Consider the following 15,941-nt stretch of genomic DNA (forward strand, 5'->3'; position numbering starts at 1 on the left):
AGATCCACATACTATTTGTAAGAAGTGTCGGGAGTTTGTATGTACGTGGGACAATAGGTGCAATGAATGTCAGTGTTTGAATGAGAAAGAGTGGAAGGCTCTTATGAAGTATGTTGAGAGATTAGAAAAAGATCGGGTTAGAAGATCTGTATCTAGGAGTGAGAGATCGGGATCTTCGAGTAAGCCTTTGAATGAATCTTTGCATGTGTCTTCTCCAGCTCATTCACATGTAGACGTAGCACCTTCCCCTCAGGTTTCTCCTGCGCCCGTTGCTGTATCTGAGGATACTACTGATCCACAAATCGTGAAAGTGTTCGCTGCCCTTGCGTCCATGGGAGATCAAATTAAACGATTAACAGACAAAGTGGAAGTGTTTGGTGACAGTGTTGTGGAGGGGGCGCCTGATCGTCCCTCTCGTGCTCCTAGACCGAGACCTCTGTCAAGCTCCCAGACCCAAGGGAGAAGGCATGTCGACAGTCGAAGGGAGGAGAGAGGGGTTTACTCGCGATCAGTCGTCCCTTCAGGCAGTCCTGTTGCTTCCCAGGCTGCAGCAGTACGCCATGGAAAAGGCGATACTGGGAAGTGCCGTTATTCTTCGGATAGTTCGGCCTCAGGAAGGAGTAGGCGTTTCGCGGAAGTATCGCGTCCTCTCAAGAGGTCATACTTTCCGTCCTCATCACAGGATGAAAGGGCTGTTGACCAAGAAGGGTGGAGTAGCCCTGAGATTTTTTCATCGGAGGATGAAGAAATTATCCCTATCAAGAGGAAGAGGATTTCTCGTCAGTTGGAAGTTTCTAGCGGTGCGGTGAGAGGTGTTTCTCCGCGTAGACCGCAGGTTCGCTCGCCTCTCCGTGTTAGCCCGGTGCGTCCTCGATCTCCTCATCATCAGGAGTCTCGTAAGGAAGCGGAGACGAAGGAAGTTCTGCGGGACATGCAGGAGAGATTAGCAGTGATTGTACAATCATGGGAGAAGCCCGAACAACCTTCGGTTAGACGTAAGGACTCGTCTCTCCCGGTTAAGTCCTCCAAGAGGACGCAGGACGTGCAACGCAAGCCAGGACGCAGTGCATCCCTTAAGAAGGACGAAGCAGTGCAGGACGCAGGACGCAAGAGGAAGAGTGATGGACGCATGGTGGACGCATACGTTCAGGAGGACGCAGGACGCAGGCGGCAGCAAGTCGAAACTTTTTCTCGACAAGGAAGAGAGGAGTTTTACAAGGAGACAGCGCCGCATTCTCTCTCTAAGCAGGCTCTGCATAAGGAGTCCGCTTTGGAGAGTCATCAGGATCTTGGTTTTCAAGATATTTCTTCGCAGGAGGAAGAATTTGTGGAGAGTGCGGAAGAGGACAAGAATGTGGAAGCTCCTTCTTCGGACTACAAGAGACTAACAGAGTGCCTTCTTTCTTTGTTTGAAGGAGATTTTCAACCTTCAGGCCCGCCATCGCCTTTGTCTCAATTTTCGAAGACGAAGACAGCCAAGAAATCGTCTTTTTTGAAAATGACTTTGTCTATTTCGGCCAAGAAAGCCCTTCAACGCGTAAATGAGTGGTTGAAGGAGAAGAGAGAGTCGGGGAAGACTTCTTTTGCCTTTCCTCCGGCCAAGTTGGCTTCGAAGTCTGGTGTTTGGTATGCTACGGGGGAAAGTCTTGGCCTGGGAGTTCCTGCCTCCTCCCAGGGAGACTTTTCCAATATAGTGGACAGCTCCCGTAGACATGCTTTACATTCAGCCAAAGTGTGGTGGACTTCGTCAGAGTTCGACCATTTACTCAAAGGTATCTATCGGACTTTTGAGGTGTTTAATTTTCTTGACTGGGCATTGGGGGCCCTGGCTCGGACTTCGGAGATGGAAGATTCGTCAGAATCCGAGTTGTCGAGAAGTATCATGTCCTGTATGGATAAAGCCTTGAGAGATGGAGCTAATGAATTGGCTTCACTTTTTACAGCAGGCGTTTTGAAGAAAAGACATCTCTTGTGCTCGTTCGCTGCTAAAGGAGTGTCGAACGCGCAAAAGTCGGAGTTGATGTTCTCTCCGCTTTCAGGACAGCTCTTCCCTCAGGATATCATTAAGGACATCTCGCTCTCCCTCACTCAGAAGGCTACTCAGGATCTTCTTACGTCTTCTGTAAGGAAGTATTTACCTTCTAATGTAATGAAGAAGACCCCGAAGGATACAAAGACATCACAGCAGCCCTTTCGGGGTAGGACTTTTTCCCGACCAGCATTTAGAGGGAAAAGAGTTCCAGCCAAAAGAGGTTCCAAAACCTCAACCAAGCAATGAGTCAGAAGTCCTCCAGACTTGTGTGGGGGCCAGACTTTTAGACTTCTGGGAAGTCTGGCAAAGCAAAGGAGCGGATCCTTGGTCTGTAAAGGTAGCGAAGGAAGGATACAAGATCCCCTTTCTCAAGAAACCACCTCTCGCTACAGCTCCGAGAGCCCTAGGGGCTCATTACATCGATTTAGAGAAGAGAGAGGCTCTTTGGCATCAGGTTGTCAGCATGTTAGAAAAGGGGGCCATAGAACCGGTTCTGGATCACGAATCCCCAGGTTTTTACAACCGTCTGTTTCTAGTACCGAAGTCATCAGGAGGTTGGAGGCAGTACTGGACGTAAGCCAGCTAAACTTGTTCGTAGAAAAAGACCAAGTTTACGATGGAGACGAACGATTCAGTACTGGCAGCGGTACGACCAGGGGACTGGATGGTAACGCTGGACCTTCAGGATGCGTACTTCCATATTCCGATTCACCCACCAAGGTCCAGGAAATATTTGAGATTCGTGATCCAGGACAGGATTTATCAATTCAAAGCCCGTTGTTTCGGTCTGTGCACGGCTCCTCAAATTTTTACAAGAATGATGTCGAATGTGGCGAAGTGGCTTCATTTGTCAGGAGTCAGAGTCTCTCTCTACCTCGACGATTGGCTCATAAGAGCACAATCAAAACAGCAATGTCTGGAGGACACGAACATCACATTGGAGTTAACTCAGCAACTGGGTCTGATGGTAAACCTGAAAAAGTCACGGTTGATCCCCTCTCAGGAGCTAGTTTATTTGGGGATTCTGATATCCTCAGTGACTTTTCGGGCTTTTCCGTCACCCGAAAGGCAGACCATGTGCCTGCGGAAAGTGCAAGAATTCCTATTGAAAGACCAATGCTCGGCGAGAGAGTGGATGAGCCTGCTGGGGACACTCTCTTCGTTAGAGCGGTTCATTTCACTAGGGAGACTTCACATGAGGCCCTTACAGTTCTTTCTGAACGAAGTCTGGCCAAGAAGATCGCAACCAGATTCCTTCCGGTTTCCAATTCCTTCAAAGATAAAGGAGGAATTAAAGTGGTGGCTAGTTCCGGGGAGGTTGTCAGAGGGTACGTCACTCCAGCAGAGGAACCCAGACCGGATATTATTTTCCGACGCGTCAGACGCAGGCTGGGGAGCGACGCTGGGCCCTCGGGAGGAGTCAGGCCTTTGGAACGAAGAAGAAAAGGCATGGCACATAAACAGGAAGGAACTGATGGCGATCTTCTTGGCTCTGAAAGCGTTCAGACCGTGGATCAGCGGCAAAGTGGTGCAGATCAACGCGGACAATACCACAGCTCTGGCATATATACGAAAACAAGGAGGAACCCACTCGTTGTCCCTTTGCAACTTGGCGAAGGAGATTCTTCTGTGGTCGCAGAGAGAAAAAGTCACCCTGCTCACCAGGTTCATTCAAGGAGAGAAGAACGTCAGAGCGGATCTGTTGAGCAGGGACGGACAAGTGCTTTCCACGGAGTGGATGTGGCATCTTCAAGTATGCCAGAGACTGTGGAAGCTCTGGGGCACTCCAGTAGTGGATCTTTTCGCTACCGCAGCGACGAAGAGGTTACCGAACTATTGTTCTCCAATCCCGGACCCTCTTGCAGTCGCAGTCGATGCCTTCCTACTAGATTGGACGGGTCTAGATGCGTACGCTTTTCCCCCGTTCAAGATTTTAGGAAAGGTAATGAAAAAATTCAGGGAAAGTCGAGGAACAAGGCTGACTCTGATAGCCCCATACTGGCCGGCCCAAACGTGGTTCACAGAGGTACTGGAATGGACAGTGGATTCTCCGAGAAGTCTACCCACAGAGTAGATCTTCTCAAACAACCCCACTTCGACAGGTTCCACAAGAACACCCTCGCTCTGGGTCTGACTGCGTTCAGACTATCGAAAGACTTGTCAGAGCGAGGGGGTTTTCTAGAGAAGCAGCGAAGGCAGTTGCAAGGAAGCACGGAAGGCCAAATCAAACTATTCCAAAGTGTTTACCAGTCGAAAAGTGGGAGAACTTCCGTAAATGGTGTAAGAATCGGAAGATTTCTTCATCCAGTACCTCTGTGACACAAATTGCAGATTTCCTTCTATACCTGAAGAAGGAACTGGGTTTGGCTAATCAGACAATTAAAGGTTATAAGTGTATGTTGTCTGTAGTGTTTAGACACAGAGGTTTAGATCTGTCCAACGACGCAGATCTTAGAGATCTTCTCAGATCTTTTAATACAAAGAAGGATCGACTTTGCAGAACTCCTTCTTGGAATTTGGATGTCGTTCTCAAATTCTTGGAGACGGATAGGTTTGAACCTATGGGCAGTTCAACTGTCTTTGCGAGAGTTAACGAAGAAGACTATTTTCTTAGTAACCTTAACTACAGCTAAAAGGATTAGCGAGCTGCAAGCTATTGACAAGCAAGTAGGTTGGAAGCACAACAAAGCAGTTTGTTCTTTTCAACAGGAGTTCTTAGCAAAGAATGAGAATCCTTCGCATCCGTGGCCAAGATCATTTGAGATTGAAGGACTGGCTGATCTAGTAGGTCAAGAACAAGAAAGGGTTCTTTGCCCAGTAAGAGCCTTACGTTTTTACGTAGAAAGAACAAGAAGCATTAGGGGAACTTCATGTTCTCTGTGGTGCTCTGTTAAAGATCCTACTAGACCTATGTCTAAAAACGCGATGGCTTTCTTTGTAAGAGAAGTCATTAAAGAAGCTCATTTACTTTGTCAGGAAGAATGCTTCGGCTTGATTAAAGTTAAAGCTCATGAGGTGAGAGCAGTAGCTACGTCCTTAGCATTCAGGAAAAATTTAGCCCTCAAGGACATTATAGATTCGACGTTTTGGAGGACAAACTCTGTGTTTGCCTCTCATTACCTTAGAGACGTGAAGACAACTTTTGATAATTGTCAAACGTTAGGCCCGTATGTATCCTCAGGTACAGTACTGGGCAAAGGAGTTTCCACCCCATAACCTAATAACATGCTAGGTTTTATTTTAATTAGGTGATAGTGTTTTTTATGGTTGTCTGAGAAGGTTAATACCAGCTCAGTTTTTTGGTTAGTGTTTATTATTGTATGTGTGTGTGGTTCAGGTGACTAACTTTCCTAGCATGAATGCCCGTGGTAAATGAGGGCTAGGGTTCTCTGTCAGCAGATTGGTCATGTCCAGTTGTCAGACCCTTGTTGTTAGCTTTCTCAACAAACAGGTCACATCCTAGTTGAGAGCTACTAAGGTTTAGCAGGCTAAGAGGCAGGACCTACGAAGTCAGCTACCTTAGCAGGTAAGGAACTTAATAAATAATTTTAAAAATTTAGTTAATTTTTGAATTATGACGATGTTGCTGTCTATGACCCACCTCCAAATGTGTCAATCAGCTATATATATACCTGCCAGGTAAGTGTCATGCATAAAAATGATATTGTTATGATACAATAAAGTTTTATGCATACTTACCTGGCAGGTATATATATAGCTTATCCTCTTGACGCACTGGCAGAATTTCAAAACTCGCGGCAACCGCTAGTACACTGGTAGTTCAGGTGATGGCCACCCCGCTCCCGTGGCGCTGGTACTTGGAACTATTCCCGTTTTCCTCAGATTTTCTCTGAACCCTGTCTCCTGAGGGGAGGAGGGTGGGAATTTAATTATATATACCTGCCAGGTAAGTATGCATAAAACTTTATTGTATCATAACAATATCATTTTCATACAGTGTACAGGTAGTGTTCAAGTTACAATAATTTGTCTTATGATAATCTGAGTTTATGAGAGACCAAATAACAATAGCCTAACTTTATCCCATCTTCTAGTTAAATAAGTTGAAAAACAGCAAAAGAGAATTATTAAAGTATTGTTTTAACGTTATACTCGTTGCATAAATGTGTAGCCGCGAACAACCGAACGAGAAACAACTTTATTTGCTAAGTAAAACCAAATTAGATAACAACAACATCCGTTTGACTTGCATTTCAACCATTGTACGGTAGTAAACAATTACCGTAGTTATGTTATAACTGACATTATGTAGAATAGGACCAAGATATTTTTATGTAATAACTTTATTTGCTATAGGTGCATCAAAGATCAACAAAGAAATATACGTTAAATTTAAACCAAGTTGTAGCTGAAGCTGAGAAAACTGTTCAAGTTGCCAATGACTTTTACCGTGCATCGGCAACAAGGATAAAACTCCCGTAAACTTATGCCATCAAAAACAACTAGATAAAATTGAGAGAAAATCATTTTAATAAAAACTACTGGGCTTGAAAGAACACATTTTATTGTTGTTTTCACGCTGATAAAAGATAAATATCGTGAAAATAGCAATCGGAATCATGTAATTTTTTTACTCAATAAACATGCCACCAACATAATCTCTTAACAAAAAATATTTAGTTCACAATCACAATGAGTCGCATTCAAGTCATATTTTGACTTGAAAACACATCTTATAAAGAAAAATTCCTTTGTCTCATATAAGTCAAGTATCTTGATATTCGTGTATGCTAACTAGAAGCAAGAAAACTTGTTCAGAATTGAGTAAAATATGGCGAAACAAACTTGTATTTGCCGTCAGCTGATCTCAAAACCAAACATTGACCGCTATGTTGGTAGTATTTTATAATACAATAATATGAGAATTCATACAGTATTATTGGATATATTGAAGTAATGTATAACTTTTAAAAGATTTGTGGAAAAGATGCATATTTACTTTTTCTTCCTTGCTTATCTTAATTTTTGTCACTATGCCATTTAAGTAGTAGCGGCATCTCGAGCTCATACCTCAATTTTTTGCTCGTGTAACAAAGCAAAAAATTGACCATGTGATGACTCGTACCTCGGAAAACTTGTACATTAATTCACTCGTAGGTCAAGGTACCACTGTATTATAAAAATATTTTTGAATATGAAACTTAACCAGTAATTATATAGCTATTAGTTTCCATGTGGAAACTATAATCCATGTGGAAACTATAATACATAGTTTTATAATTACTCGTTACGTATATACAAAACCTTATTTTATTATAAAAATATCATTTTTATGTTATGGTAATTTTTTCAATGACAATTTTTTTTATAACCTCTAGCCTATTTGTAATTCTACTTTGTCCAATTTCACATATCAGTTGTCAAAATGAAACTAGCTGATAGCAGCTGAGATCCAATAAATATAATAGCAATTACACACTACTTACCTGCTTTGGTGTTGACTTTCTTTATCTTCCTTTGGAGAAGTTCTTTTGTTGGGGTAGGAAATATTCTGAACTTTTTTGCACAGGATATTTGTGGAAATTTATTTTTTGGGGAATTGAGATGAAAATGATAACCTGTTTATGAAACCATTTCTTTTCAGATGGTTTTGTAAGGAGAGAGAGTCATCATAATCTAGATATAACTCAAAGTACTCTAAGTAATGTAGAAAATTTTACTGAAGGAGCCTCTCATCATCTGTGGTTGAGATCTCAAGATTTAGCGGCTCAGGACGTTGATATTGTAACAGCTGATGATACTTTAAAAGAAAGGACAAGAAAACTTTCAGGTAAGCCTTGTAGTCTATAAATACAAGGTCTAACTTTATATTAGTTTAAGGTGCTGAATTTCTAATTTCATTATATATGTGGTATTTTAACTGTATCAGCTTTCTATTTCGTATGGAACATTTGTGCTGTCATACTAGTATGGTAGTATTCATTTGATGCGTTCAGTAACTCCCTACGTGAAAGAGATCTTCAGTCCTTCCATAAGATTCACCTGAGTTGTGCTTATTTTTGTCTTCCTGTCTTTGAAGCACTTACCAGTTATTTGCTCTGTAGCTAGTGCTGAAATACAAACTTATAAAACCTCCACCAAAAACGATAACAAATGATGAAAGAGTAAGATTATGCTAAAAAAATTACAGACTTGAATGAAGAAAACAATACAAAAGAGCTAAATTCTCAGGATGAATAGATAGAAAACTTAGCTTCACCTTATAAACTGGTGATCCAGGAAGACGTACTGGCGACTGATCAGTACATGCTGAATATAGGGTTAATAACTTTTTCAGTTTCTGAGAGCAAACTAAGAATGGGTTTTAATTAATTATTCATCTTCAGTGTGTCATGATGAGAGGGAATTTCAGACTGAATCAAATCTTCACTGTGCCATGTCTCCCTGTAGGTTGTTGATCATTCATGAAATTCAATCTTTTCTCATTTCCTGCCATCTGAATTAGAACTGAGGGTGTTGTCTCTTTAGTCACTGCATTCCATCCATATATTTCTCCCTCTGCCTCCCAGTTGCGTTACTTCCTTTGATTGATCCTGCCTGAAGCACTCCAAACCTGTACTTTTCAGCAAAAGTTCAAGTTACCTTCCAATGTTTTTTTGCATTTCCCTCTTTTATGTGCATAACCTGAAACTTTCCCATTTGTGACTTTCTCCATCCACAATATTACTTTTTAATGACGAAAATGGAAATATGAATATATAATAGTAATAAACTTGAACTTAACACAAAGGGGGAACAGTTAAGAGAGCCTTAAAGAGCACTATAGGTTCAGGGAAATGTGTAAAAAGGTGACTGATAGATACCCAAGGTTCCATTTTGGTTCATGGTTTATCATTTACTCCACGAGCACAGTTTTGGTCACACTACATGGTTAGAGTTAGGTGCAGAACTTTATAACTTAAAAAAATATCTAGTTTTTTTAGTTTGTTTTTTTTATCAGGTATCCCTTCTTTCTTCTGATACTGATTTTACTTGTTATTCAATGTTTTCCGACGTGCAAATGCATAAGGTGTAGTAAAAAATTTTTTTTAAATTTTCCCCACCTTTCACAAGAAGTTGAAAATGCCTATAGGTCGGCTCCCCGTTTTCAGGGTCTTTTGATGAGGAAAAGGCTAATTGGAGGGGTTGCTGTGGTAGTGTTTAACACTCGCCCCAGTTCTATACCGACACCTTTTATTTAGGTGAGCGAGTCAGAGACTTCTGACATGTCCAATTTAGCAGTTCTCTGGTATCATAGCAATATTTTACTAGAAATAGTGCTAAAGAGGACACATTTCACTGGGCGACACGGCTTCCTCGCCCAGAAATAGATTTTTCCTACGTCAAAATCCCTTCACTGGTCACACAATATCAAACACAGACAAGAAATTAATTCAGTAACTCATTCTGAGCATATTTGTTGTAAATTATTTACATAAATTTACCAAGAACGTGTATGCTGTAACATTTTGGGATTTATACATGTTCTTTCCAATATTTCTTTGCACTTTTATTTTCAAAATTACATCTATAACTGACATACTATCATAAAAGATAAGAACTCAAACCAACAGCAACCCCTTGGTATATTTATGAGCAAATTTTTAAAAAGATGTCACTCATGTGAGACCAATAAGCAGTACATCCTCCCTTGAAGTCAGGACCACAACTAAGCTCCTGCCACCCAGTCTCTCATCTTAGCCAGTCTAAAAGTTGCCATTAGTGAATTTATGGGCTATAGAAGTAATGACACCTCTTTCCCGCTCGACTCCTCCAAATCGATGGCTTGTATTACCATGAGTCACTCCATCCGCCACCCAATACCTGTTATTGCTACTCATGTGAGCATGTCCATTAAGTAAGGGTTAATGTCTTGTTCCTTTAGGACTTCACTAATTTGATTGTTTGTTTCTATTCATAGACCATGCATTTTTTATATGTATTATAAAAATGCCTTTTGCTCTTTATGCTAGAGAATAGACTGTTGGAACTTGTGAAGTCAGCAATCCAGAACAGCAGTAAGCCAGTGACAGGTCTGAGTGCACTAAATTGAGAAATCGCTGAAGTAAATTGTTAAGTGATGCAAATAAAAGATTGTTAATATGTGCTTGAGTCATGATACGTCTGTGATGTCAACACACTCAGAGGAGCAGTGAAGAAAGCCAATACAATTTTAGCAAATGAGGTTCATGAATGTAAGTGCAGCAAAGCTTATAATGACTGGAAAGCTATCAGAGGAAATAACACCATCAGGAAAGAGGCCATGTGTTTGATTTTGGAAAGGTGTCGCAAGGTAGTTAGGATCAGAATATAAGTTAGAAATTTTTGGTGCCATTTGGGACACAAATGAGGACATATACAATTGATGAGGTGGGAATGAAGGAAAATAGTTTTATGTTGGTTTTTTATTTATGTTAGTTATTCATCATTATTTATTTCCATATTTGATATTTTTAACATTTATTTTCCAGCATCGCCTTCAAAAAGTGCATCAGAAATTGTTCCATGGACTGACTTGGATAAGGTCAGAGGATGCGAGTGGATTGGACGAAGGGCCTCTGAACTCCGCATTAGTCTTCCAATGGAAGAGATTCTTCCAGGTTATAGGGTCGATGCTGGTAGAGCTGTTGCATGGCAGGTCAGCTTCTTTTAATATTTTTCATTCTCAGTTGGCATTACCATCACTTCATCGTAGTATTTTTTTATTAGATGACCAGATAAATCCAGTTGGAGGCATTGATAAGGAATCCATAAATAAATGTAATAAAATGTATCCACTTACATATTTGTAAAGCTCATGTGCTTCCCTACAACTTTTATTGTAAAATATCCATATGTTTCTGAAGGATTGCAACCCATGTTATGATTGAGGGTAAATGAGGTTGACAAATATACAAAAAAATTCTGCTTACTATAGTATATATCAGATAGTCCTCATAATGTCAAGTAATTCAACAGTTGCAGGAGAAATTGGCTTCCCTTCTAGTCAACAATATGAATATACAACCATTAAGTATCATAAGTTATTGCTAATTTTCATCTTAAATATAGGAGTGAAATTGTTTTAAGCCAGTTTAGGATTGATCTTATTTACCTGATCCATCAAGAAGGAAGTGGCCCCAGATTGTGCTCATTGTTGATAGTCCTCAGTCAGCTGAGCACATCCTGGTGCTCTTTTTCCAGATATACTTTTATTACTTTACTGTCATCCTTTACTTTCGTTGTGGATAACCATCTTATTTCTCTATGAATGGTCTATTTTTTTGTTTTTCATTTTTACCATTATTGTTTAACATGACCTGTTTCAAAGCTCTCTCATGTATTCATGTTAATATTTTAAAGATAGAGTCTGTTTATACTGTAACATTGTCACACTTATAATTCGACTCAGAGATCTTCATTTTGTAACAGATTTCATCTCCTTAGCAACATCAGCTACTTTGATGGCCTGTTTGTATATTATCAAAGTGGAAATTGTTTGTTTGGGCGACCACTTGAACAAAAGTTTCATGTTTTTGTATTATTTCCTTTTGAATCTATAGTTGTTCATATACAAAACAAACCTTCGGTCTTAACATTAGCATATATGCTAGTGCCAGCTGGACAACCGGTAGAATTGATAAAAAACTTGTGTGATCCAGGGACTATTGGCACCTGTACCCGGTCACGGGGCATTATAGTTCCCACAATACCTTGGAGATCCTGTGACCTATCAGTTACTTTCCTACCGCCTTTAAGAGAGGACGTGATTACTCTCTATCTCTTGAAAGATGGTTTAGTTTGCCCATTTATTTTAATAGCTTTCCTTTTATCATTCTCTGGGTGATCTCAGTGTGGATGTGGTCTGCTAGGTTTGTGTAAGTTGTGAGACATGGAGAATTTTGCTTCACCAATGGAACTTTCTTCAGGATCTCGCAAGAGACAAAGGAAATGCCCTGGAGTTAGTGGATTTCCTTGTTCAAGATTCTTAACATCGGTGTCTATGGATCCTCACCAAACGTGTAGTAGGTGCAGAGAAAACGTATATACTATTACCAATCCTTGTTCAGTTTGTTGCAGTTGGTCGGTGGAACAATGGAAGAAGTTTTATGGGAAAGGTCAGTACTAAAGAAAGGAGACGCTACCATCTTTGGATGATCAAACGTCTTCAGCTTCTTTTGTAATGGCTATACATCAGACTGCTTCATATGTTCACTTTGCCTTACCGTTATGTCTAGCCCTCTTAGTAGTGATGATGACGTCTCCTCTGATGAGTATCATACTGATCGTATGTCATCATAAAGGATCACTTTATAGGACATCTCCTCTGTTGGAAATGCATGTTTCCTGTTAGCTCAAGCACTTTTCCCCTGTCTACAGTGCAGTTACTTTGACAATACACAAGTTGACAGTAGGATATTTAGAACGTATCTGTAGTGACCATTTTCTCATAAGACATCCCCTTTGGTATCCTATTATCTCTTCTGTCTACTTGGAAAGACCTATGTTAGACCTCTTCTTTTCGACAAAAGCTAGACGTCTATTCATGGTCCCAGAATTGTTCGTTGGAGAAGACAACTCCTTTCTGCCACCAGCTCAGGCGAAATGTACCAGTGGGTGATCGACAACTCGGTGGAGCTCATGGCCAGGTACATTCCAGTCAGCAGGAATGTGGTGGCTGACAAGCTAAATCATCAAAGTCAAGTCCTAGGTACGGAGTGGTCTCTGCATGAGGACGTAGTGGACAGGCTGTTTCACCTTTGGGGAAGACCCATGTTAGACTTCTTTGCCACTTGCTTCAACAGGAAGATGGAAGTCTACTCCTCGGTGGTCCTGGATCTTCTTGTTTTGGCAGAGGACACTCTACAGCATCCTTAGGATAATCTTGAGGTGTATGCCTTCCCTCCGTTCTGCCTGATCCATCAGGCCCTGAACAGAATTAAGGAGTTCCAGGAATCTCAGGATGACCTTGGTTGTGCCTTTGTGGCCTCAGGCAGATTGGTTCCCTGACCTTCTGACTCTTCTGTCAGCATTCCAAGAGAAATTTCCCCATGGCACAACCTCCTTTGCCAGCCTCATGTAGAAAGGTTCTACCAGTCGGTAGGGTCCCTATCGCTTCATGGCTGGAGTTTGTTAAGTATCTCTTGTGAGCGGGAGGCTTTTCTCATAAAGCAGCTATCTCAGGAGGTCTTCATCAGCGGTTTACCAGGGCAAGTGGGTTGCTTACTGTGATTAGTGTTGTCTACAAGGTTTCCTCATACTCGGAACTTCTGTCCAGCGGATAGCGGATTTTCGAATCTTTCTCAGAAATGAGAAAGGTCTTTTCGTCTCAGCTGTCAGAGGCTACAGGGGTTGGTCCTGCACCTGAAGGACATGGACATCTCTTCATACTGGGAAATCTCGATGTTGTTCAGGACCTTCGAAAATCATGTTCACGAAGAGAACTCATACCTCCGGCATGGGATCTTATTCTGGTCCTGAGTAGTCTCACTTGAGCTCCATTTGAGCCACTACATCAATCGTCAGACAGATATCTGACTCTAAAGACGGTTTTCCTGTTGGCCTTGGCTTCCTTGAAGAGAGTTGGAGAGCTTTAAAGCCTGAGTTAAGATGTTAAACACACCATGGTCTGTACCCTTCGAATTTATCCCGCAGTTCGTAGCTAAAACTCAGAATCCCTCAGTGCTTGATGGCAGATTTGCCTCATTTTCAATTTACTCCCTGAATGAGTTTTTGGACATAGATCTGCAGGAGTTATTGCTTTGTCCCGTGAGAGCTCTGCGCTGCTATCTTCACACCACATAGTTTTGTCACAAAGTCTGTGAAGGCTAGAGCATATGACTTCATAGGAATGAGACCCTCTCTGGAATTTAAGAAGAACATGTCTGTTCTTAGGATTTTGAATGCTGGTTCCTGGCTTCAGCAGACAATGTTCACTTACTTTTACCTGAAGGACAATTCCCACAGGTCCTTGGACACTTTCCTTGGGTCTGGTGGTGGCTGCCCAGGAAGTTGTGTAGCTCATCCAGTGCCCCTGGCGGGACAGTTTGTACTTTACCTAAGATGATATTGTGGAAAGAATGAGTGAGTTGGCTGGTCTCCTTCTTTCTCTTTTTTCCCTTTCTTCTTCCCGTGGGCAGGTTGAAGAATAGACACGTCATACGCTGGAACTGGTCTGAAACAGTTGATTGTGGCAGCCATACTGGTTGAAGGTATATTTGGTTTGTTCCTATACAATAGACAAATCTGCTTCTTAGTAGCACTTACTCCTCTCTCTGGCAAGGGGGAAAGGAGTGGTAACAGACCCCTGTGGCCTACATGGTTTGCAGTGAATCTGGACATGTTTCATAGTGTTTAATCTCAGTAGACTGAGTTTTCAGATAGTAATCACTTACATATTCTCTCATAGGCTCGGATCCCCTTCTTTAGCTCTCTTCTGGGAAGGGTGGTCAGGTGGGCTGAACCCCCAGCCAGTTCAGGGTACTTATACCTCCCTCCAAGTATAATTCTACCGTATTGTTAAGATGAAGGTTTTGTTCCACGTATGAACAAATGACAAATTTTTAATCAATTTATATTTTTCACAGTTAACAAACCTGAGGTCTTAACATCAACTGCCCACCTCTAGCTGCCCCTCTCTTACCCTGGGTTGGAAGAAAGAGTGGTGCATCCAACCCCGGTCAGGGACCAGCTTCCACCACGTATAAGCATGAGTTGCCAGATGCCACAGATTCGTTGCTTTACAATCTTTGATTGATTTTTAACTGGTTTCCAGCTGGTGCTAGAAGATTATCCTATTGTTAGGACCTCGGGTTTGTTAGCTATGAAAAATATAAATTTATTTCATGCAGTACAATTAGAGTACTGTGCTAAGCACTCAATTAAGAAAGATTAAACTAAAACAAAATTTATCAGAGGTGTGCACTAAGTGAGATTCACACATAGAGTGAACCCTTCCCTTTGTTTCAGCTGGGAACCATATTCACAATTTTCCTAACCTGCTGTGTGGTCTATCCAGTCATCTGCCTTTTGTTACTGTCCTGTTGCAAAAATTGGAGTAGTAGAACTTGTTGACTGAGCTGCAATGTCATTGTCTATTCATGCTCTTAGCATTTATGCTGGGAATATTGAGGGTGAGGTTAGCTAGGCTTTGGGGATCGCTGCTGTACATTCAGAGGGCACTAAACTGTAGAGAAGGTTCGACCAAACTCATTCTATCCGTGCAACACTTCAGAAGACCCATAATGGAGAACAGTTTTCCACTGGCTTGGAAAAATATCACTTGGAGCTAATGAAAGGATGTTGTACGGTGGAGACTTAAAAACAAGTCAGAATTGTGTAGTGAAACCTCAAAAACAATAGTTAGATCTCTCTTTTTAATTATATTTTTGGATATCAGCATAGTCATAATAGAGGGGTCTTGTATGCTTGGTAACCGCTAGTGGTCAGGATCCTAGGTGTGTGGTGTAATCACCACTACCTGCTCACTCACCCGCTCATCTCAAATAATATAAATTTTCATACTAAAATTTATTATTTTGAGTCTTACCTACTGTTACAGTAGACCCCACCCAGCCTCCCCACAACTTATTGGGCTGTCAAGGAGAACTCTGACAAGAGCTAAAACATTTGAAACACACCTGGTGGAGGACAGGTGAACTAAACAGTCATCCAGGCAGCCATTCAGATTTTTTATTTAATGCCGACTCGCCTACTTTAACAGTAGGCAAGTATCCAAATATAATAAATTTTATATGAAACTTTATCTTTTTTCAATAAAAACCCATAAATTATTCTTATTTGGGTGCCTCCTTGTTCTGCATTCTAAAGAGTGAGCTGGTTTGGCAGCTAGAGGCTTATTTCACCTACTGTAAGCCCACAGCACTCATGTGGCCAGACAAAAGTGTTTCCTTCCTTTTGAAAAGGTTTG

The 15,941-nt window shown here is 41.3% G+C and overlaps 1 protein-coding gene across 4 annotated transcripts in view; it reads left to right on the top strand.

The window, feature by feature from the left end:
* LOC135211204 (uncharacterized) overlaps positions 1–15,941 on the top strand; it is a 180,539-nt gene that overhangs the window by 163,127 nt on the left and 1,471 nt on the right. For all 4 annotated transcript variants that reach the window (XM_064244434.1, XM_064244432.1, XM_064244433.1 and 1 more), the window contains 2 exons: positions 7,638–7,823; positions 10,504–10,670. In XM_064244434.1, the coding sequence (XP_064100504.1) occupies positions 7,638–7,823; positions 10,504–10,670 (353 nt within the window). The remainder of the gene's footprint in view (positions 1–7,637; positions 7,824–10,503; positions 10,671–15,941) is intronic.

This window comes from Macrobrachium nipponense, chromosome 4, assembly GCF_015104395.2.
Source record: "Macrobrachium nipponense isolate FS-2020 chromosome 4, ASM1510439v2, whole genome shotgun sequence".
In the NCBI taxonomy this organism is placed as follows: domain Eukaryota; kingdom Metazoa; phylum Arthropoda; class Malacostraca; order Decapoda; family Palaemonidae; genus Macrobrachium; species Macrobrachium nipponense.